The sequence below is a fragment of the Corvus hawaiiensis genome, chromosome 1 (genome assembly GCF_020740725.1).
Source record: "Corvus hawaiiensis isolate bCorHaw1 chromosome 1, bCorHaw1.pri.cur, whole genome shotgun sequence".
Classification (NCBI taxonomy): Eukaryota; Metazoa; Chordata; class Aves; order Passeriformes; family Corvidae; genus Corvus; species Corvus hawaiiensis.
In genome coordinates this window covers 108,361-131,111 of record NC_063213.1, presented here as the reverse complement: position 1 = coordinate 131,111, position 22,751 = coordinate 108,361, and the positions used below count along the sequence as shown (strand labels likewise).

General features: G+C 45.9%; 1 protein-coding gene and 1 long non-coding RNA gene across 8 annotated transcripts in view; one reads left to right on the top strand and one right to left on the bottom strand.

Annotated features, from left to right (window-relative positions):
- Positions 1 to 22,751, top strand: part of SMARCD3 (SWI/SNF related, matrix associated, actin dependent regulator of chromatin, subfamily d, member 3) — an 80,476-nt gene that overhangs the window by 4,327 nt on the left and 53,398 nt on the right. Inside the window, exon 1 of one of the 7 annotated variants that reach the window (XM_048288129.1) lies at positions 19,254 to 19,360. The exons of 3 other annotated variants lie outside the window; for them this stretch is intronic. Coding sequence is in view for 2 of the 4 variants with exons in the window: in XM_048324635.1 (XP_048180592.1) it covers positions 21,318 to 21,395 (78 nt within the window). In the remaining 2 variants the exon portion in view is untranslated. Of the gene's footprint in view, positions 1 to 19,253; positions 19,361 to 19,457; positions 19,533 to 21,232; positions 21,396 to 21,437; positions 22,234 to 22,751 lie in introns of those variants that run through there. 3 more of the 7 variants (XM_048325495.1, XM_048324635.1, XM_048288957.1) reach the window with 3 other exon arrangements.
- LOC125318791 lies at positions 18,433 to 19,003 on the bottom strand. Its single transcript, XR_007200587.1, has 2 exons — positions 18,962 to 19,003; positions 18,433 to 18,729 (listed from the first exon to the last, which is right to left on the bottom strand). It is a non-coding gene; the product is annotated as an uncharacterized LOC125318791 (long non-coding RNA).

Here is a 22,751-nt window from a genome sequence, read left to right as displayed (position 1 = left end):
TATTGAGAGTTCAGGTGTTATACCAGGAGAGTTATCCAGGTTTTGCATTTTTATAGAAATGTCCTGGGTGCATGGAAATAAGCAGATACCTACAACTTATGTGCCTTTCCATCTAGCTCACAAGGCTGCGCTGTGTTCTCCATAGTGCTTTCATAATGCAGACGCTGGCTAATTGGTCTTGTTCATGGAAGGGTCCTCAGAGGTCATCAAGTGAGGTGTGTTTAATTTTTGTGAATTGACAGCCTGAGATGCCCTTGTCAAATGTTTTCAATATTCACTGAGTAAACATGGAAGTGACAAAGATACTGTCATTTCTGTACCTGGATGTATTTGCGAGCACTGGAAGCTCCATGCTGCACAAGGACCCCATGAATTTTATGGAAAGCTCTTTTGGTCTTCCTTCCATTTCTTGAAAAACTCTGCATTCATAGGTTCCAGTGTTTGAGAGACAAACCTCCTATCCTTTCCCTTCTGGCCTCTTACAGTCCTGCAGCCTTCTCTGTTTTCTGTACTGGCACAGAGATGGTGTCTGTGTCTGTCTGTGATCAGTGCCCAAAGCAAGGGACAGAAGCATTTCTCTCTGAACAGAACTAGCACCATGGCTTAATTGAAGGCCTTAGCTAGACTGAAGAATTTGCCTACTCCAAGAATGTCAGTGTAAGATTCTATTCAATATCGTACCCTTTACCCCCAAATTTGGCACACTTACTCTCTGCCTGTGAATAAATTAAAAAAATTATTTGTTTAAAGGTAGTTCGATTCCTTTCGAGATCCTAAACTGCAGGGAAGAAAACACAATTTACCAGTTATATATTTTTATTTTTACAGGCACAGCTATTGCATTGAAGTGCGAAATCATGTAAACTTAACTTTTCAGCATGTGGCCTTTGATTTGTAAATGTGCTTTTGATGAGCACCTCCCCTATGGAGACAGGCTGAGAAAGTTGGGACTATTCAGTCTGGAGAAGAGAAGGTTGTGTGGAAGTGTCTGAAGGGGCTACAAGGAAGCTGAAGAGGGATTATTTGTTAGTAACTGCAGTAATAAGAAAAGGAGTAATGGGTACAAATTGAAAGAGGGGGAAATTTAGGTTAGATATTATAAAGACATTTTTTACTATGAAGGTGGTTAGACACTGGAACAGGTTGCCTAGGGAGGTTGTGGGTGCCTCGACCCTGACAGTGCTCAGAGCCGGGTTGGATAAGGCCTTGAGTGATCTGGTCTAGTGGGAGGTGTCCCTGCCCATGGCAGAGGGGATGGGACTAGATGATCTTTAAGTCCATTCCAATCCCTTAACATTTTATGAGTCTATGATGTGAAAGAAATTTGACTTCACTTGGTGAAATTGCAAGGCCCAACAAAGAATGATATTGAAAATTTATAAATTTATTATTTTTAAAGATTTAAACCAGTCATTTTCCTCTGATAAAATATCTATGATTCATGGCAACAGCAGAATTTAGAGTTAAGAGGTGGTGTCTAGATGGAAAGCAAGAGCTGTGTTTGCAGCTGTGAGACCAGTGAGGAATGATTTTAAAATGTTACTTGCAGATTTTTATGCTTTCCAGTTTCATGGTAGAAAGAGGACATAGTGGAAGGTTACTTAAGGGTTTTTATTCTTGTTTGTTCTTTGAGATCATGGGGATAACCACATAGTAACTGAATGGGCTGGCAGGCTGATCACGCTCTGTGTGGACAGGGGCCAATCTGCGTAGTTGCAGGAGAAGGTACAAAGCTCATTCACTGTGGTTCACAGAGGCATAGAATGTATTGGTTGGAAGGGATCTTTTACAGATCACCTAGTCATGTTCCAGTGTTTCACCTCCCTCATTGTAAAAAATGTCTTCCTTACTAAAAATGCCTTCCTTCCAATCTAAAACCACCCTCTTTAAAATGGCACTTTAAAAGTGTTGTCCCTTGTTTTGTCTTAGAGGCCTTGGTAAAAAGTCTCTGTCTTTCTTACAAGCCCCCTTTAAATACTGAAAGGCTTCAAGAAAATCTCCCTGAAGCCTTCTCTTCTCTGGGTTGAACACCCTTGGCTCTCTCAGCCCATCTCCAGAGCAGAGGGCTTCAGCCCTCAGAGCATCTCCATGGCCTCCTCTGGGCTTGCTCCAGCAGATCCATGTTTGTCTTGTACTGTGGAGCAAGGTGAGGTCTGACAAGAGCAAACAGGAATAATCCCCCCCCTCACATGCTGTCCATGCTGCGGGATCAGCCCAGGACTGATTGTTTCTGGGCTGGCAGCGCACGTGACCAGGATCTGTTCTATTTTTCATCCACCAGCACCTCCAAAGTCCTTCTCCACAAAGCTGCTCTCAGTCAACTCATCCCCAAGTCTGTACTGGGATAGGTGAGACAATTGCCCCAAAGGTGCAGGGCCTTGCACTTGGCCTTGCTGCACTTTATGAGGGTCCCATGGGCCCACTCTCTCAGGGTCCCTCTGGATGCCGTCCCTGCCCTCCAGCTTGTCACCTGCACCCTTGGCTTGGTGTCACCTGCACACACACAAGGGTGCACTCAGTGCTACTGTCTGTGTCATTAATAAAGATATTAACCAGTACTGGTCCCAGTATGGAGCCCCAAGAGACACCACTGGATCCTGATTTCCATTTGGATATTGAGCTGACATCTGTTGAAAGACATTTTACTTAGAGCCCAAGAACTATTGATTCCAATGTTCAAAAACTCAGCTGAGAAATGTGGGAAACCAGCATGGCTGAGTAAGGACCTCCTTCCTGAAACTGAAACACAGCAGGGAAATGCAGAGACAGTGGAAGCAGGAACACACATCCTGGGAAGAACATAAGGATACTGCCTAGGACTGTAGGGATGGGATCAGGAAAGCTAAGGCACAGCTGGAACTAAGTTTAGCAAGGGATGTGAAGAATAAGGGCTTCCTTGCACAGGTATGCTGGTTAGACAAGGAAGGCAAAAGAAACTGTATTCCCCAATAAATGAGATGGAGAATTAGTGACGACCAAAATGGAGAAGGCTGAGGTACTCAACAACTTTTTTCCTGCTCAGTTTTCACTTGTAATTGCTCTTCCCAAATCACTGGACTCTCTGAATCTCAAGGCAGGGACAGGGGGAATGAAGTCCTGCCCACTGTAGGAGTAGATCAGGACCTAGACCATCTGAGGAACATGGACATACTCAAGTCCATAGGACCTGATTAAACACGTGCCAGGGTCCTCAGGGAACTGGCTGATGGTGAATCCTGTCTCTCCTTAGTAATCTGTATTCATCAAAGAACATCGGAGAAGCTGAAGCCCTGGCATCAACACCAGCCATGAAGCCAGGTGTTGATCTGCACTGATCATGGTTGTTTACACATTAATGGATCTTATGGCTAAAAGAAACTTTTGGATCATGTGACACCCATATTTTACTGAGCACTAATTGATTTCCGTAGGTCCTTACTGTGAGCCTTATACCTTTCACAAAGACAAGCTGGTTAACCATTGGAAATTTCAATGCGATATACTGCTTGTAGACCTTCTATCAGTGGAGGGTTTAAGAACTTGGACAAATACTTGTTAAGAAGGGTTTTGGCAGATCAAGGCTGACTTGGGGAAAGGAAGTATTTGAAGCTCTAAAGGCCATGCCAGCCCCTCTGCTTGTTCTCTTAATACTTGTCATTCTTGTATGAATGAAAGTGTCTAGTGCAACAGTATCTGTATGTGGTTTGTAAGTAATTGTTGTGCTAGTTTTGGGCTTGGTAGTCCAGACCTATCTTAGTAAGGAAGTGAACCAGTGTGGACTGCTAAGAACAGCATCTCTGGATCTCCCTGGGATGTGCACGGACCAGCTAGGGACCAAGGCAGTGTGCCCTGAGACAGGGCACCTGAGAAACATCTGCTGTCACTACTTTGCTATGGACTGTCTGGTACTTTTAGTCTCCACCATCCTCTGAAGTGAATGGTGGTGTGTGTCTTGTGGACATTTAACACATACAGATTTTGTCAAGTGGTTTACAAGTCCAAGAAAACTGGATGTTCCTTATCTAGTTACTGCTTTTTGCATCTTCAGTGTCTCTTGGCAAGTCCTATGTCCGTTGGTGTCCCAGGCTGGCTATTTTGCATGAAAAAGGTTTCATTCATTTTGAACTTAGTCCTCCATTTTTGTTGGTGGTCCTCAAGTTCTTCTGTTACACGACAATGTGCTCCTTTCATCACAGTGACAATTTTCATTCTTTATATTTCCCCCCTCCTCTGCAACATAAACACGCACTCTGCTTCAGTTCCTCTCCATAAGAGGATTATTTTGTACCTAGTCTTTCTATATCTGTATGGTTATAATTCTGCTGTATGCTTTCAGAGATGTGACCAGCACTGGCTGCAGTGTGATAAAAAAACTGTACTGACTGATACCATGTTCTGTAGTGTCTTCTATCAGGCTCTTCATTACTCCTTCAGATTTTATTTTCTGAGTGAATGCTTCTGTCAAGTGTTGCAGCCATCCTCATCTGTTAATATCTTTAACAATATAAATTGCACACAAAGTTGTAATTCGTGGAGTCCTGTTTTTTGTTTGAAGAGGAGGTGTGTAAGTGTGCCATTGCAGGTAAGGAGTCAGCGTGTCTTCTGTAGAGACAAACAGTGCCCCATGGGTCTGTTATGTTCCTATTCTATTCTCAGTTGTGTCCCTGTTTTATTAGGATTAGAATTCTTCGATGGCTCATGTAAATCAAAGTGGGTTTGTCAGCATATTGCACTTCAGTGTTTTGAAAATGGCTCTCAGCAAGGTTTCTAAAGAATATATTCTAAAGAATATAAAATATAATAAGATAAGGGAAATAGTCAATAAAGAAAACTCCTTGTAAGCAGTAAGAAAAAGCAGTGACTCATACAATGGTTGAGGTTGGAAGGGACCTCTGGAGGTCATCAAGCAGAACTGGTTGCCCAGGGCCGTGTCCAGACAGCCTTTCAGTATCTCCAAGGTGGGAGACTCCACAACCTGTCTGGGCAACCTGTCAGCCTCACTGTAAAATACCATTTGCTGATGTGCCAAGGGAACCTCTTGTGTTTCAGTCTGTGACCCTGGCATCAGGTCCTGTCACTGGGCACCACTGAAAAGAGCCTGGATCCATCCTCTTTGCATGCTCCCATCAGGTATTTTTATACATTAATGAGCTCCCCTCTGAGCCTTCTCTTCTCCAGACTGAGCAGTACCAGCACTCCTGGCCTTTCCTCACTGGAGAGATGCTCCAGTCCCTTTGTCATCTTCATGGCTCTTCTCTGCACTCCTCAGTATGTACATGTCTCTCTTGCACTGGGCAAAGCACTCCAGCTGTGGCCTCATCATGCTGCACTGAGGGGAAGGATCCCCTCCTGGATGTCACTGTGCCCAGGTACCCCACCCTTGCTGCTGCCTCGTGTTCCACTTGGGGTCTTTGTCTGACAAACTGCTCTCTGGCTGAGTGGCTGCCAGCACATTCTGATGCCTGGGGTTTTTCTTCCCCAGGGGCAGGAATTTGCACTTCCTGGTGAATTTTTGCCAGGAAATGTAAGGGTACACGCAAGGCGAGAGCACACCTCTTCTTCATTAAGGTCAGGCAGTCAAGGAGGTTCTCCATGCAAAGGGGATAATAAGTAAATGGGGAAAGTGCTACAGAAAAAGAGAGACACAAGGCTGTGAGTCAAGGGATAATGGTGACAAAGCCCAAGAGCAGACTTCCACTGACTGATGAGCCTTAGGAAACTACAGGCATAGCTTTCAAGAGGTCTAAGATGAATTAGTGCAATCCCTGGGACCTGGAGTTGCTGAAGGTGATGGCTGTAGAAGGACGAATAAATGCTGAGTTTCTGTGCCTTTTTGGTTCCCCATTGGTGCTCAGTGTAGGATGAATGAGTTCCAAAGATCTAAATAACGAAACAACAAAATTAGATTATAATGTGACATTATTTGACGCAGTAGAACCTAAAGCTGTTTTAGGACTGGGGAAGTGTGTTTCAAAACTGGATGATAATATGGCAGAATAAATTCCAGGTTGATGAATTTATGTGTAAAGTGCATAAAGAAAATAAACCTGCCAATGTAGCCACATTGTTGCTAAAATTATTTCTTTCAGCTCAGGAAAGAAATCTTGGCATCTTTATAGAGAGTTCTCTGCAAACACGAGCTTAACAGTAGTGATTAAAATGGAAAATTTGATGTTAGGTATTACAGGAAATGAATTAGCAAAGCCGAAGTTACTGTTGTAATATTGTATAAATCCATGGCTCTCCTATGTTCTGAAGAGAGGATGGAGTTCTGTATCCCTTAAGATGCCGTGACTAGTAGAACTAGAGGAATTCTAGAAAAAGTGATAAGGATAGTGAGAGGTGGAGGGATTTCCATCAGAGGAGGCCTGTGAGAATTCTTTAGAGAAATGATATACGAAGGTAAAAGTGGTAGAGATCATCAGCCACCACTGAGGAAAGGCAAAGCACAAATGGACTTAGGATTTGTAGAAGATACAGGCATGTGATGAAATTATGAGGCAACAGGCTTAAAACTAGCACAAAATATTGTGGGTGTTGGGTTTTTTTTTTTTCAGCTGAACATAAGCCCAGATGTGCCCAGGTAAGCAGGAGGCCAATGGCACCTGACTTGTACCAGCACTGGTGTGGGCACAACCCCCGGGGCAGTGCCTGTCCCTGTGCTGGCACCGCCGAGCCACCTCCTGTCCTGGGGGTAGTTCTGGGCCCCTCATGACAAGGGTGGAGCGTGTCCAGAGAAGGCAACGGAGCTGGGGAAGGGGCTGGAACCCCAGGAGAAGCTGAGGGAGCTGGGAAAGGGGCTCAGCCTGGAGAAAAGGAGGCTCAGGGGGAACCTTGTGGCTCTGCACAACTCCCTGACAGGAGGGGACAGCCGGGGGGGTCGGGCTCTGCTCCCAGGGAACAGGGACAGGAGGAGAGGAAATGGCCTCAAGTTGTTGGGAAATATTTCTTTACTGAAAGGGTTGTGAAGCCCCAGCACAGGTTTCTCAAGGAAGTAGAAGGGTCACCATTCCTGGAGGGATTGAAAAGACACGTAGACATGACATTTGGGGACACGGCTTAGTGGTGGACTTGGCAGTGCTGGACTTACATTGGATATGATGATCTTGAAAGTCTTTTCCAACCTAAATGATTCTGTAATTCTGTTCTGTGATTAGTAAGTGGACCGTGTTCCCCTTCACTCTTAGGGCACTGCACTGCATTCACTCTGTAAATTGAGGTATAAGGGTGGAGAAGGGGTCCCTCTGCTGCCAGAAGCCTCCAGGCTCCCTGTTATGAGGCATGCTATCCACTGATCCTTTGAGCCCAGTCTCTAGCTGTCTCTGCTTTCCCACATCAGGTATATGGAGCAGCAGGCCCCTGTTTCAGTTGACAATCCCTCCCCAAATTGCAAATCTTAAGTATCAGTGCAGTCTTTTCAGAAGGGTGAGGAAAAGGCTTGCGCGAGGGAGGAGAGAGAATGTGAAACGGGATTGGGCGGCACCAGCAGTGCAGTGGGCACTGACTGCATCCTGCAGCCCAGGGAGCTACCTTGATGCTCCTGCATGGCTGCAGTGCAGATCCCACCTCCGCTAAGGTCCCGTGCTGCAGGACCTCTCCCTGGTGAAGTGGCCAAGGCGGCCGCAGAGGGGCAGTACGGAACTGCCAGGACAGTGTCCCTGCTGACCCTGCCTGTGCGGAGCTGCTCCCGCACCGACAGAGCAGCTCGGGAACACAGCAGGAATCTGCCATGTGCTGCGGGCCGGCGCTGCTGCCCTGAGGCCTCCAGTGTACAGAGCCTGCTGATTTTACAGACATGTTCTGGTTAAAACTAGTGGTGAAGGCAGACGAGAGATGGACACTGCCTTTTGCCAACCAGCTCTTCTGGAAGTGCAGGTCTCGACCACAGGAAGCCCATGGAGAGGAAGGAATCAGTTTATTGCACATTAGATCAGTGAGAGTGAATTGAAAGAGCAACAGGACAACAGGAGAAAAGACAGGCATACAGAGGTTTGTAGGTTGGCAATGTCATTTTAAATGTTGATATCAAAACCAGTTATTAGGGATAATCTGACATATTATAGCAAAATGCTTAAAACATATTCTGAAAATAGGAATGGGAGAATGATTGACGTGCTTAAGTGGGGGAGGTGATTATGACTGTATAAAACTCCTTATGATCTTAAAGATGCTGAAATGCTTTGGGCACAGTGTCCAAAAGCAGTGGCTGTCTCCTTGGCAACAGGAATGCATCTATCTGTTGCCATGGCAATGGACTAGAGGGGTGCTCAAGGAGGGCTTGTGCAGAGCTCATCAGCGCAGGCTCCCAGCTCTTCGTTGCTCCTCCCTGGAGCAGAGGCTGTGGGCACATTCAGGTGCTCTGATCCTGCAGCTGACAAGGAGGAGTGAACTGGAATAGTGTGGTACTGTTCCTGCTCCCTGTGTAAAACAGATTAATTGTGCAGTGTTGTTTCATCTGGGGAGTTCCTCAGTCCCTAATTGCCAGCATTAAAGACTTCTTTGAAGCTCCCCATAAGGAAAGCAGGATTTTTGCTATCCAGAGAGGCATCAGAGAGTGTTTGATGTTGATTCTTTCAAAAGAGCGGACAGACAAATCTGAAAAACAGGAAACAGTGTATATGCAAGGAGTCTGCATCTCAGCCCTTTCCTGGTGTCTAAAAGGAGAAATTGTGCAGAGGCACTGACAGGCCTACCTGTACTAGGTCCACCACACAGGAATTGCTAATAAAGTAAGCAAATTATGTATAATAGGCACCACTTCTTCTAAACCCACTGTGATACTCTTCTAAGGGAGCCAACTCGTATTTAGCACCAGAAGTAGGATCTAAGCATGGTTTGATGTTTTTATCCTTTTTAAATACGAGGCGTGGGATGCAGAAGCACTGATGGAACAGTGATCATTTCAAAGTGATGAACTGGTAAAATTATTTTAGAAGCAGCATTTTGAATGCATTTCTATGTATTGTGTGTAGGTATTACTAAGCAGTGTTTGTTTTAATTTTTTTCATCAACAGGCTGCTTTTCATTCTAGTAGCTTCTTCCTAGTCCTGCATTAAAGGATAGCAAAATAGAAATCCATTACTTACCTTCATTATCATACTGTTTTGCCCCCTAATACATACCTTCTAAGGCAAAAAGCACTTTCAATCGCTGCTTCTAGACTGGCATATGTGCTTTCAGGTAAAGGCACTCCAGGTGTTTTGTCCTTGCCTTGTTTCTGCTCCAGTCTCCAGGCTGTGGTTTCTCATATGAATTCACAGCATGTTGATTGGGCAAGTTGATTGAGTTACTTGTCATGCTTAAGTCTTTCCTGAGTAGAATCATAATATCATAGAATGGCTGAGGTTAAAAGGGACCTCTCGAGATCATGTGTTCCAACCTCCCATCTCAGAGCTGGGTCAGCTTGAGCAACTTGCTGAGTACCAAGTTCAGTGAACTTCTGAGTATCTGCAGTGGTAGAGTGAACTTGCTCTTTGGGCAACCTTTTCTAAGTAAAAACCCATTCACCTGTTGTGTATGTGCATCTGGTTCAAACATTCCCTGACCTTGTCCTTCTTCACTGGGGGCAAGTCTTCCTCGCTTCAGACATCTTAGTGGTCTTAGGAGCCTGGAATTCCTGACAGCCAATCTTGCCAGTAAAGAAAGATGTAAAAGAAGGCATTCAGTACTTCATTCTCAGCAAATCCCCTCCCCAGTAAGCCCACATTCTCCCATGTCTGTCTTTTACTGCTGAGATATTTGTAAAAAACTTTCTGTCTGCCCTTCATGTTCCTCACAAGATTCAATTCCAGGTGGGCTTTTGTTATCCTAATTGCATCCCTGCATGCTTGGACACTGTCTCTGTATTCCTTCTGGGTCACCTGTCCCTGCTTCTGCCTCTTGTAATGCTTCAGCTCAGTCAGGAGCTCCTTGTTCATGCATGCAGGCCTCCTGCTGCTTTTGATTCATTTCCTGCCTGTGGGATGTACCAGTCTTGAATTTGGAGGAGGTAATCTTTGAAAATCAACCAGATCTCCTGTAACTCTCTTCTTTTCAAGGCTGTAATTCATAGAAATCTTCCAAGAAGATCCCTGAACAGGCCAAAGACTGCTGTTTTGAACTCTAGGGCTGTGATTCTGTTTTCTACCCTGATCCATCCTCTCATGTTCCTGAAATATCATCTCATGGTCTAGCTGAGGCTGCTCTGACCTTCACATTCCTGACCAGTTCTTCCACATCGAGAGCACCTCTCCTTGTCTGCTCCTCAGATGCCTGTGTTAGGAGTTTATCTTCAGTGTGACCCAGAAGCCTCATGGATTGCTTGTGCCCTGCTTTCTTATCCCCTCAGCAGATACTGGGGTGGTTGAAATCTTCCATGAGGACCAGAGACTGTGGACATGAGGACTTTTGCTGCTGTCTGTGGTCTCACTACTTCTTCCTCAGCAGGTGGTCTGCAGCCGACACCTACCACAGCGCTACATGTTGGTCTGCCTGATAACTCTGTTCCTAACTGTGGTCTGTGAGCGCTCAGCTGATTCTCTGTCCCTCCCAAGATGGAGCTCTGTGTGCTCCAGCCACACGCTTGGCTGAAGGGCAGTTCCTCCTCCTCGTCCCCCAGCCTGCCCTTCCTAAAGAGTCTGTCTCCAGCCATCACAGCACTCCTGTCCTGTGGGTTGTCGGTTACTTTGGAATTCAGTGCATGTTCAGGGTGAAAAGGGACCAGAGACAGCGTCACTAACAGCATGGATGTTCGGAGGTTTTCTGTGAGGAGGGAGAGGTGGGCTGTCAGTCTGGGAGCAGATACAGCACCGTTGCAATAGGAATCAGGAGAATATGTCACAGCTTCATCGGTTTGAAGAGAGTGACTGAGGGCCTTCTGTCCTCCAACCATAGGCAAATGGCAGAAAAAGCATTTCACATGTTCCTGCTCTCTCAGATGCTTTGCTGCAGGGAGACTGCAACAAGATCAGGAACTGAAATATTAACTATTGGAGTTATATGTGGTTCATTCTTTACCAGCTGCCAGACAGAACAGTAATTTTCTGAGGGTGTTCTTCAGGGTTTTGTCTGGTTTGAAATAGGTCAGAGGCCTATTGTTTCTGCAGGCAGGCAAGAGGGTTCACAGCACTGGTCTTTTGAGAGACAAATGGAGTTGAAGTATAAGGGAAGATCAATGCTAATCCTTAAAATAACGCCATAACAGGAGAGGGATGTAGGTTTGCAACTGATTTTTTATTAAATAATTTATCATGAGGAACTGTGATTATTGATGCCTTGCAGCACTGTGGAAGAGACAAGGCATCCTGGAGCTGCATGGCAAAGTGGATGCAGGGCAGGGTAAAATCAGCAAATGCATAAGGCTGATGGGATGCAGAGGGATGTAGAATTGGGCCCTTATCTATATGCAGTATCTATACTGCATATAGACAGTTTCAGAACAAATTTTAGCCTGTGGCATTCCAAGAGGATTTAATCAGAGTGAAAAAAAAGTATTTGCCAAGTTCAGAAGAGACAGAATTGCAGTTTTGTGATGTGCAACAGCAGGAGCTTGAACTGGGGAGAGGAAGGATTGACTCGAATAGAAGGAGATGGAGAAACAGAAAATGAAAAAGAAGAGTAACTGTCAAAACAAAGTCAGCCAAGTGGAAGAGTTGCTAAAGATCAAATGCAGCAGGAAAGGATTAAGTTATGTGATAGACAAAAGAAGATTTTCTGAAGAACAGAAATACGACAAGCTTTTTTCGTGTTGGAATATTTCTTGGCTCCCTGTATTTCTTATTATTGGAGTATTAGTGATTAACTTTCCATTACATAAACTTTCCACAAATTTTTTAGGTTTGTTTTATTCTTGTTTAGATTAGGTGAATACCCTACTGGAGATTAATATCCAAGATCTTAACTAAAAGGATTTAAAAATACTGTTTTAATTGTTATGGTATCTCAGACTTACAACTAATGATTTAGAAAGCCTTTCTCTCTATAACCTTAGCAGAAATTTATGTATTATTATCTGGCATCATATTTATAATTAGTATTTGGTGTTGCTGTATCATATGTATATATACCAGCTTGGCTTTAGCATCAGAACACTAGGGAATCTCTTTGAAGAAGGAAGCACAGTTATTTCCCAAGAGACAATAAGGTAGTCAAAATCCCCTACAAGTTCATTGTTTCTATGGTTTCAAGTTTCAGGCTGGGTATAAATTGACCAGAAAACAGGTGCCAAGGATGGGGTGCACAGGGTAGGGATTTGGTGGCTATTCCGAGCAATTGCAGCCAGACAGCTGGCATGCCTGTCAGGATGACTGGTGTTCTCTATTCCACTGCGCTCCTTCTATTTCCATCTCTTAACTTCATCTGTAAACTGTCAAGGTCAGAGACTACATTGTTCTTAGCTGTACTTCCTCATACTCTCAGGCACCAGAAACTACTGAGTCCCAAGAATGGGAAGGATTGTGACATGTGGCAGAGAATGTGACTGACACAAAGTACAACACGCAGCTCTTCTCCCTCTGACAGTGCATGGCCATGCACAAACACGCCTCTCTCCTTGGAGTTCTCCAATGTAAACTCTGTTTGTTTTGAAAAGCACTGAATGCCATAATGATTCAACTTAAGTTTGTTCTGCCTGTGTTTCTTCTGCACGTTTTGAAGATGATTTAACAAGTAACTTGTGCCACCACTTGTGTGCCTTGTCATTCAGACGTGCTTTTTCCTGGGATCTCATGCGGTGCGGTGCTGTGCACGCTGTGTGCCGGGTGACCCCGTTGCCGAAGGCAGGTTGTGCCTCTGAGCTGGGAGCTGCCAGCCTGCTGTGCGTGTGCTCTGGTGAGGGAGAGGAGCAGACAAACCACTGTGTTGTGCTGAAGCCAGACAGTTTCCATTTCTGCAATACTTGGTTGCTCAGAATGAGTCTTAGTCGAAGGCCCATTGTCCAGTTGGAGCCCAAGTGCTGTAATCGTGTCTCTGTGCCACGAGCTGCTGTGCTCACTGTCCTGTGATTTCATACATGTATTTATGTAATGGGTGGATTGATGCTGAAAGGATTAGCAAACCATCCTACCTGCTGCACAGACATGGCACAGTTCTTCCACCTCAGGATGTATCTCCACCAGCTTGATTTTTTCCTGCTTAAGTCTCCTGTCTAATGTTTTAGGCCAAGTTGAGTTTTTTATCCTCTCCCCTGACTGGCTGTGAAATTTTTCCAAAATCTTCTTGTGTGAGGATTTAATCTACATATATTTTGCTTCCCTCTTTTAGATCTTGGAAGGAGGTTAAAAAAATCTGTATGTAACAACCAACCTTGGAGTCCATAATAGTCACTTTCCTTCCACCTGTTTTTATTACTCATTTGTAACTTTTCAGTAATGTTACATACAAATAGCATACAAATTATGTTCCTTTTAAGAATTTCAGGCATATGATAATGTTTTACTACATTGCCTCTAAGTCATATTTGCCATTTCCCACTGGCTGCCATTGTATTTTTTTCCAAAGCCATTGTTTGCTGTAATGATGTACCATTTGAGATTAACTTTGACTTTTTTGGGGTAATCTGTAATTGTTGTAATTATTCTGCCAAATAAAATAATTTTAAAAGACATTTGGCCTTGTCTGGCAACACAGTTTTTTTATGATCACCACTATTACTTGCTCTCAGTTCCATCATGTTCTAAGGCCAATGTGATTGTATTCCCCTGTAAGTTGTCCTTTCCAGTCCAGTTGAAGTGAGAGCTGGATTTATGAGACAGTCCGTGCCGAGACTGCTCTGTTTTCCTTCTTTGGTTCTGTCCTTTCTCCAGCCTCCTAGTGCTGAATTCTTAGGCAGCTGTGCATATTAATACATCCTTCAGTCCATATTTACTGGCTATTGATTTGCTTAAACTATAGATACTTTTCAAATGATTTTCAGTGAGAATAGGACATAATTCTTAACATTGCTGGTATTAATCAGAATGGACTTTAAATTTGTTTTTCCGGACAAACAGGAAATCCTATAGGTTTTCTGACAATACAGAAGGGCAAGAGTACTCTAGGCAGATGCACTGGCTTCATCCTAAGTCCATGCAAGGCTCAAGAATGATTTTTGAAAGAGAAAATAACTGAGCATGAGAAGGATATGCATGGTGTGAAAAAGCAGCCTAAGTTTACTAATCTACTCTTTCTCAGATAAGTAATTTTCTACACAAAGGAATCAATGTCTTTCTTGTCTAGACTTGAGTGAAGCCTTTGATACAGTGTGATCTGAAAATTTGGCTGGGACTCAGAAGACAGGTAATAGCAGAACTGCAAAGTAGGTAAGGAGCTTAGTAAAGAAGACAAAAGACATTGCAGTTTCTTCAGGATTTGTCTTGGCACTGGTGTCATTTAATATTTTCACTAATGCCCATGGCACAAAAATAGGCAATGTATAATTAAATTTGCTAGTGATACAAAATAGGTATCGTTGAAGCAGAAGAGAACAGGTTATATGGGAAGAACTGCTTGACTGTGAACTACACAAACAGAAATCAGCTGGTATCTGGTGACAGTACAGTGCACAGCCATGCACTTGGGGCCTTGTCACAGGAGTAGGCACTGTATGCCAGAAGCTGATCTAATGACAGTGCTTAAGAAGGAGAAACAGCCCAGTACATCAGTGCACCTTCAAGATAATGTGGAGCTGTCACTGTCAGGATGTTGTGGAAGGCAGCTGTGAGCCTAGCGAGGTTTGATGGATTTCTGCTCGTGAGAAAAGTCATAATGGCACACGAGGATGTGGCCTGGACACTGGAGGTACAGTTCTGTCTGCCCTTATTCTAGCCAGGTTAACTGGGACTGACAGGAAAAAGATGGAATGATAAGAAATAGGCACAGAGTTTTAGGAATGCAAATAACAGTTTTCACTTGTTTAGTCTGACAAAAGGAGAAGTGAATGTGGATGTGACTGCTATGTGGAAATGCTTCAAAGCATAAACATTAGACACAAAGGACCATCAAGGACAGTGTTGGTAAGCGTTAGCAGCTGTCCCCTAGGAATACCAAGATTTAAAGTGCTGTGAAATAAACTTATATCTGAAAGGGTTATTATATGTGACATGGTTGCTGTTGATTATACATAGAATCAGAGAATTGTAGAATGGTTTGAGTCGGAAGGGACTTCCCAGTCCAGCCAGTAGACCCGGTTGCTCCAAGCCCTGTCCAGCCTGGCCTGAACACTTTTAGGGATGGGGCAGCCACAGCTTCTCTAGGCAACGTGTACCAGTGTCTCACTACCCTCATTGGGAAGAACCAGTGGTTCCCAGTTGCTGACCCAGTGGTTCCCTCAGCTGTGTTCTGTCAGCGAGTGACAGCAGGTGAATCTTTAGGATGCCTTTACCAAATGCACCCCAAAGCCATCATTCTAACCACCAAATATTATGAAGATACTTACACCTTTTGGACTAGGGGCCAGTTGGTTTGAGGGTAGTTGTTGATAGGTCTTTTTCTCTGCTCCCTCATGATTACCCACCAATAATTCCTCTATTTCCTTCAATTTTGAAAAATTCAAATCTGCATTCCCAACTGTTCTCCTTCCAGGACCAAGGTCTTACTAGTAACCTCTCACACTTTGCAGCTCTGCTCTGGCCCTTGGCTAGAGTGTGATGATTGTGGCTGCTGTTTGCAGTGCTCTGGTTATTTGCTCAGATGTTTGAAGCCGTGCACAGCTGTTGCTGCACACTCAATATAAAGAGGGTTGGTGAGGATGGAAAAGTGGAGATAAAGGCACAGTAGAACTAGACAGCTTACCATGAGGTCAAACAGAATTGTGCAGAATTGGCTAAAATGTTAGTATGGTTGATGACATGATAATTCTGATGACTCATTATTTTGTATCCTATAATATTACATACATATTTTTTATATTTCTCCATCTTTTAGCATCTCTGCTGTTGCCTTTGATTACATTTTAAATAATCAGGGAACAAGTTTCTCTCTCTACCTCTGCACAATAATGTTTGGAACCTTCAGAAACAGAGACAAGCACTTTTCTTTGCCTTAATTTTTTCCCCTTCCCTTCCCATGCCTTCCCATACTTCTTCGTTGCAGATAGACTTTAGAAACAATTAGTGGAAAGGCCTAACAGAGAAAGGAGAGCCTGTGGGACAGTGATACAAGATTGTGGCTGAAGATACAGGAGTCAAATAGAGAGCAAAAAGCTACAATATAAAAGCCGTATGATCCTTGGGAAGCCCCAAAGACTGACTGGTAGCACTTGGCATATGCAGATTCCTCATTCGTACATTGTCATAACAATCAGATGTCTACTTTCTCCTGCAATAAAAAATTTAAGGAACTCTTTTTGTTTGGTTTAAATTTCCTTGCATGAGATATGTGAAATCTGTCAGGGGAAACTACTCTGGATGAAAAAAAAGACACCTTAACCTTTGTGTTACAAAATTTCATACAGTTTCTGTAGGGAAATAAGGCAAAAAGAACCTCTGGAAATCAGGTGGTCCTTTGTCCTGCCCCAAGTCAGAGTCTACACCACCTGCATCACTCTGGATAGATGCTTGTCTAACGTGTTCTTGAAAGACCTTTGGCAATTGGGATTCCCATCCTTGCTGGACAAACTATCCCAGAACATCTCCACTGTCACTGCTGTGCTTCTTAATAGCTAACATAAATCTTCCTGGGAGAAATTCAATCCATTATTTCCTGTATTCTGTGTATGGGGAGCAGCTCTTCCCTGTATTTGCAGCAGCCTTTTGGACACCTGACAACTGTTGTTTTCTCTTTATCTTGTTTGGGCCGTACAGTTCTTGTTACACTTACTGTCCTTTCCTGAACCATCCTGGTTTCCTGATTTCTCCCACGTTTCCTCTGATGCACAGAGCCCCTGACTGCAAAGGTTGGTCTGCATGAGACACTGACGATTCATACCACAACAGAATTGCTTTGGAAGAGTTCTTCAGCAATTCTGGCAAACTTTAATTTTGCAACCTTAAGGAAATGTTGAGCTGGAACAGCTTGTGCCCTGGAGAGCTCAGGGGCTGGGGGGAAGGAGGAGAGACGAAAATGAGGAGAAAAGATTAATCTAGAGTATTGTTGTCAGTGCCTATGCTGCCACCAAGGGGATGAGAGCAGTGGGGCAGCATTCCTGCAGTTCCTGATCTTCTGGGGGTTTTATCTCTTTATTTTGTGTCAGTGTAGTACTGTTAACTCACATTCAGCTTATGATCTATCATATCCCCAGATATTTTTTTCTGAAAAAAACTCTTCAGCCAGTTGTTCCCAATCTTCTGTTTAGATAGTCGTTGATATCTATCCTGATGTGGAACTGTGCACTGTTTCTGATTGAATTGTGGTTTGGAAAAAACAGGACATGTCTCCAGTTCCTCTGGATTTTAATTTTAATAATTTCTTGTAGCAAACTTGTAATCTCTCCAAACCGTATGTTGCTAGGAAATTGAATAAGCATGTTGTCTAAGTACATTATCCATATTTTTAATGAGACTGCTGAATAATTCTGAACTCAGGAACAAGTGGACATTTCTTTAGATTAAGCAGAGCCTCAGTCTTGGGATATTGTCTGGTTCCAGCATGTCTTCTATGCCACACTGCATCAATTCCAAAACTGCTGCAAATACTTTAAATTTCAGTGAAAAGCACGATGCTGACTTTAGTGAAACTTGGATGAGGGAAACTACACCTGCTTAAGGCAATCAGCACCTTCACGTACTTCTGTAACTACCTACAGATCAAAAAATTGCAAGTAGCAGCAAACATGTCTCCCTAAAACAACAACGTGGTTCATCTCTTTTCTAATCAGACCATCAGTTTAACAGCCTGAAAAGCCTGAATAACAGCACAGAAATTAAACCAAACCACACACACAGAGACCAGGTGGGCTCCCAGAGCCCCAGGAAGTACCAGGGAAGGAGGTCAGCCTTTCTCTGAAATGAAATGGTCTGGGAATGTGACATGAAGCGAGCTGAAAGTGAGTATGAATGAGGCTCCAGTGTGTGCTCAGCCTTCAAGAAACCGTGGAGGAACACAAGACTTGCAGAGAGCCCTATGGCACAGAGAACTTCCAGGCCAGAGATGGCTGGGAGCTGCTAGGATACTTGAAGCAGTTGGGGACGACTTAGGTTGAATCAGTCACTTTTTAAAAGAGCACTGACAACTATTTTCTATACTTTTATGGAAAAAAAAAAAAGTTGGGAAAATAGAAAACCAAACCATTTAAAATAAAATTATATGCTGTTTCTCTTAATATGGGAAATGAAAATTTTGCATGGTAACCTTCACCCTTTTGTGCAAATGCCTCACACAGTAGTTTTCCTGGACACTATTGTAAAGGGTTGAAGAATCACAGGAAATGGGTTTCATTCTCAGCTAGGTGATGTTGGGCAAGTCATTTCCATCCATTTGTACCTTATTTTCCATTTGCAAAATGTAAGAGCTGTTTCTACTCATTTATTTTCTGAAGTGCTTGGAGAACTACAATCATACTAAGTAAGAACTGAGTTTTTATTATTACAGGATTTTTAAACTTTTTTTTTAAACTCAGTTGACAGCTGAAGCTAGTGTGCCATTCCGTAATTTTCAAGTGGCTGGCCCTGGAATTTGATGTTCAAGGAAATCTAATTTGGATGTCTGTTAAGAACATCCAGGTAGATTACAGTATATATTGTATGGTCTGCAGCTTAAATTAGTAGCACTTCATAGCAGACGTGCTCCTGCTCCGGAAGGTGATCAGTGGCTATCGATGGCGATCGGGGCAGCTGCGGCTCCATGCTGTATCTGCAGCTAAGGGGAAAATAAGAAAACCCTGAAATCCGCAGCCGAGCGCATGCTCCGGCGGCGGGACAAAGGGCCGGGGCGAAGCGCTCCCGCCCGTCCCGAGAACAGCCCGACCCCGCTCTGTGCTCCGCCGCCGCAGCCCCGGGAGCCGCCCCGCCCTCCGTCCGCGGGCGGTGCCGTTGAGGCGCGGGAGGGGTTAAAGCGCTCCCCCCGCGCGTCCCCGCCGGCCCGCGCTGACCTTCACGCGGCCGCGCCGAGCATGCGCGCGCTGCGCCCGGGCTCGCGGGGCCGCGCTCCGCCCGCCGAGGTTCTGCTCGCCCGGCCCGGCCCGGCCCAGCCGGGCCCGGCCCGGCCCCGGGCAGGCGGATCGGGCCGGGCCGGTCCCCGCCCGCGGCGCGGCCGGGACCGTGGCAGGCGCACGCCCTGCCCGTGCCGGGCGCGCCGTTGCCATTCGGTGCCGATGGTGCTGGCGACGGAGCGCGGGGGGACGCGAGGGGGGACCGCGCGCCGCGCCGCAGCCCGGAGCCGCCGCCCCTTCCCGCGCCGAGCGGGCGGGCAGGGCCGTGGGGTGCGCCGGGCCCGTCACGACGGCTGCTAGAGGAGCCGCTGCGGCCCGTCCTTAGTGCCGTTTCACGCGGTGAGGGCCCGCACGGCTTCCCGCGAGGTGGGGGGGAAACAGCCGCACGGGCTGGGACTGCTGGGACCGCCGGCCAGTGCGGCCCCAACAGCTAGTGCAGACTGTGAGGAAAATGAACGGTGTCTGCCGGGAGCAGGGAAGGGGCTCACATGATGGGAGCCAACATTTCTGTGTGAGTCCGGGGTCTAAAATCATGGCAGGTACCAGGTGGATGCTGCCTTGCCAATCATGCTGGCATGTAGAATTTAGAGTCGTTTAGGTTGGAAAAACCCCTCCCGATCAAGTTAACCTTACATTGCCATGTCCACCAGACACGCAGCAGTTGGTTCCAGATTATACGTGCCTTTAGTTCAGCTAGAACCTGAGGAATTGTTCCAGCACAGAACGAGGCATGGCTATGTTGATTTGCTTGGCATATTCCTTTTGAGGCGCTGAGAGGGGGAATTGATAACAATGGTCATCCTCCCTAAGTTTCTGTGATTCCTAGGGCTATTGCCACACACTAGCTCTTAGATTGGGGTGACCCTAAAAATCAGTGGAGGTCACTGTCTTCATCTCCATGTTCAGAAGGCCATGTGATCTTCATGGCTTGCCCTTCATTGCTAGTCAATGCAGTGTCTTTTCTGTGCTTGTTTTTAATGTTGGATGAGGGTAGAATATTTTTTGTTTCTGATCTGATTCTGTCTTGTTTGCAGTCTTGCCAGAAAATTCACAGCCCCTAGACAAGAATTTCAAGCAGAGGAGTAGAATAAACCCCTCTTGTAACCTGGCAACATCTCGCCTATTGCTGTGTTAAGGGAGACCAGGGAACATCGGCGCCTGTGAGCCGCGGGCACACGGAACTGTCGGAAAGCAGATCAGTGCCCCAGGCCATCACTGCGGGCTCGGCCATCACGGAGGAGCCACACTCTGCTTGTGGAATGGCCGCCGTGCTGCCAGCGCCACGCTCGCCCCAGGGCCACGGAGGGGGCGGTCTGCTGCTCTCTTCTCCTTCCCCCGTGGGCATCAGGTTCCCAGCAGTGTCCTGGGATCTCACACTCTGTCGTGCAGGGCTTTATGTGACAAGCAGTGAGCTGCTGATGTCTTGCAGCAGCTGTGGTGTTAATAATTTGTCTGCATCTGTCAGTCACCTGGGGTCTCTGGTGGATCCATCACAGTGGTACCAGCATCCCTGGAGTGGTCACTGGGGAGAGGCAGTGGGAGTATTGGAAACAAGCTGTGGAAGCTGTGCCGCCATGCTGCCCCCCACCCCCTTCCTCTGCTGATCTCACACTCTTTCTTTCCCCTCGCTTCCACATGTTGTCCCTCCCTGTTCCCAGCTCCGGCCTCCCGCTGCTTCTCTGTCTTGTCCAGAGGGGTTAGTTCTCGTCTCTCATGCTGGAAATGCTGCCAGCGAATGTTTCTGTGTGCTGCCTGCCAGGTCCCTGGGGAAAGGGCCTGGAAATGCAGTGCGGGAGGAGCAGTGGGAGCAAGGGAAAACCACTGCTCGCCTGCTGCATTTTCTAATGGGAAAACATCTCTGTGAGGTGCTGAGCTCTGTGTCACTGCTTAAGTTGCCCCCCTCCCCCTTCCCCTTGCCCCAGAATTGCCTATCCCTGACGCAGAGAAGGAGAGGCTGCAGCACCACCACGGAAAACCGAGACGTGTTTTTCAATTTGCCTCCTGCTTATCTCTGCTGTTTGGACAGAGAGGTTTAAAAAGCTGGATTTTCTGTCCCTGCAGAGTAAACAGACAGAGCCCGGCAGCACAAACTATTTCTGGCTTATCAGTGGAGGAATGCAGCAGCTGAGGCTGAGCTCGAGTGGGCCGTCAGGAAGGCCCTGAAGGGGCCCCCTCCCCACTCCGCGCTATTAGAAGTGTGAGAGCCCAGCAGGACTCAGAGGGGAGAGTTGGAGAAAAAGGCAGAAAAGGGAAAGAAAGAGGAAGAGAGAGAGTGAGAGAGGCTGAGCAGACCCTGATGGCTACAGATGAAGTTACAGGAGGGGCTCGCAAAGCTACGAAAAGCAAACTTTTTGAGTTTCTGGTCCATGGGGTGGTGAGTCGGGAAAGTTAGTGAGCTGGCTGGCTCTGAATAGAGGGATGAGTGGAAACTGGAGGTTCTGTGCTGGGCTGTATCGGCTCCTGCAGTGTGCTCCTGGGGCGCTGGTAGCTGCCTCACCAGGGGAACACCAGGGTCTGTGGAGCCCCCAGCCTATGCACTGATTCATTGATAATACAGGCTTGTGTCTGGGGGGATGTGTGCTGTGCTTTTTGCTGTGATTCTCCATGAATGGTGAATAGCATGCTTTTCAGCCTGATCATGGTGCAGAATCTGCGCTGGATCTAACCCAAATGGGCTTGTAGGACACTTTGTTCTGTAATCAAACTTGTGTTTTGAAAAACAGTTCTGATGAGAGCCTGATGAAGCCTTGGGGTGCTGCCTCTGGTTCTTGTCTCCAGTCTTGGCTCGTATGTATCCTCTGGCTACTTAACAGGTGACTTTCAGGGGCTTGAAGAGATTAGCTGTGCAGATCTGTAACAGTCAATGGAAACTCACCCACGAGAGAATTTCAGGGTGCCATGCTTAATTAAAGCAATCCTTCAGGTCTTTAAAAATGTTCCAGCTTTTGTTTAAGAATCAGGTCTTCGATCTCCATTTAAGGGGAAATGCTCACCCTGTTTTGCTGCCATTGGAAACGTTCTTTACATGACTCTAGTGTCTGAGAGCAGTCACCATTTATAACATTTGGATTTCTAGCATTGATACACATTTAACAGAAATAAGGCTGTTAAAGAGCCCCAAGGAATGCAATATTGTTTGGATGCTGATAGTCCCAAGTGCTTCTTTCTTGAGGATTCTGACACCTCCTGTGACACCTTTTTGAAGACATCAGGTAGGGGCTCTTGTACAGAGATCATAGAAACCTGTGGGGCTTATGCCAGACTACTGAGCTGTTTCCATGGTTCAGGCTTACTCCAGATGTGAAGTCTCTTGCGTGTCCTTTAGCTCCTGGATGTGGTGGGACTGGCATGGCTATGGACTTTGAGGTGGCTTTCTGTGTTGGTGAGAGCTGTGAAGAGGTGATGTGGTGCCAGTGTACAGGAGCAGGCTGGGCGAGATTGGTGGCTGTTCAGGGGTCGCAGAGAGCGGGTGTGCAGGTGGTAGCAGTGGTTTTGTTGTGGACATGTGGATTTGTCAAGGTGGTCTGGATTGTGATGGCTGTGTCTGAGCAGAACCAGAAGCAAGTTGGGAGGGTGGCAGATGGGATGATTTTGCCTTATCTAAAGTTTCGCTTGGCATTTGCACACCAGTGCTCTTCCTTTAGTATCAAGAAGAAGGGCAAAAATAGTTATGTGAATTTGCTTATTCCACGTCTAGCTGGCCTTCATGTGAAAGCAGCATGCAGGGCTC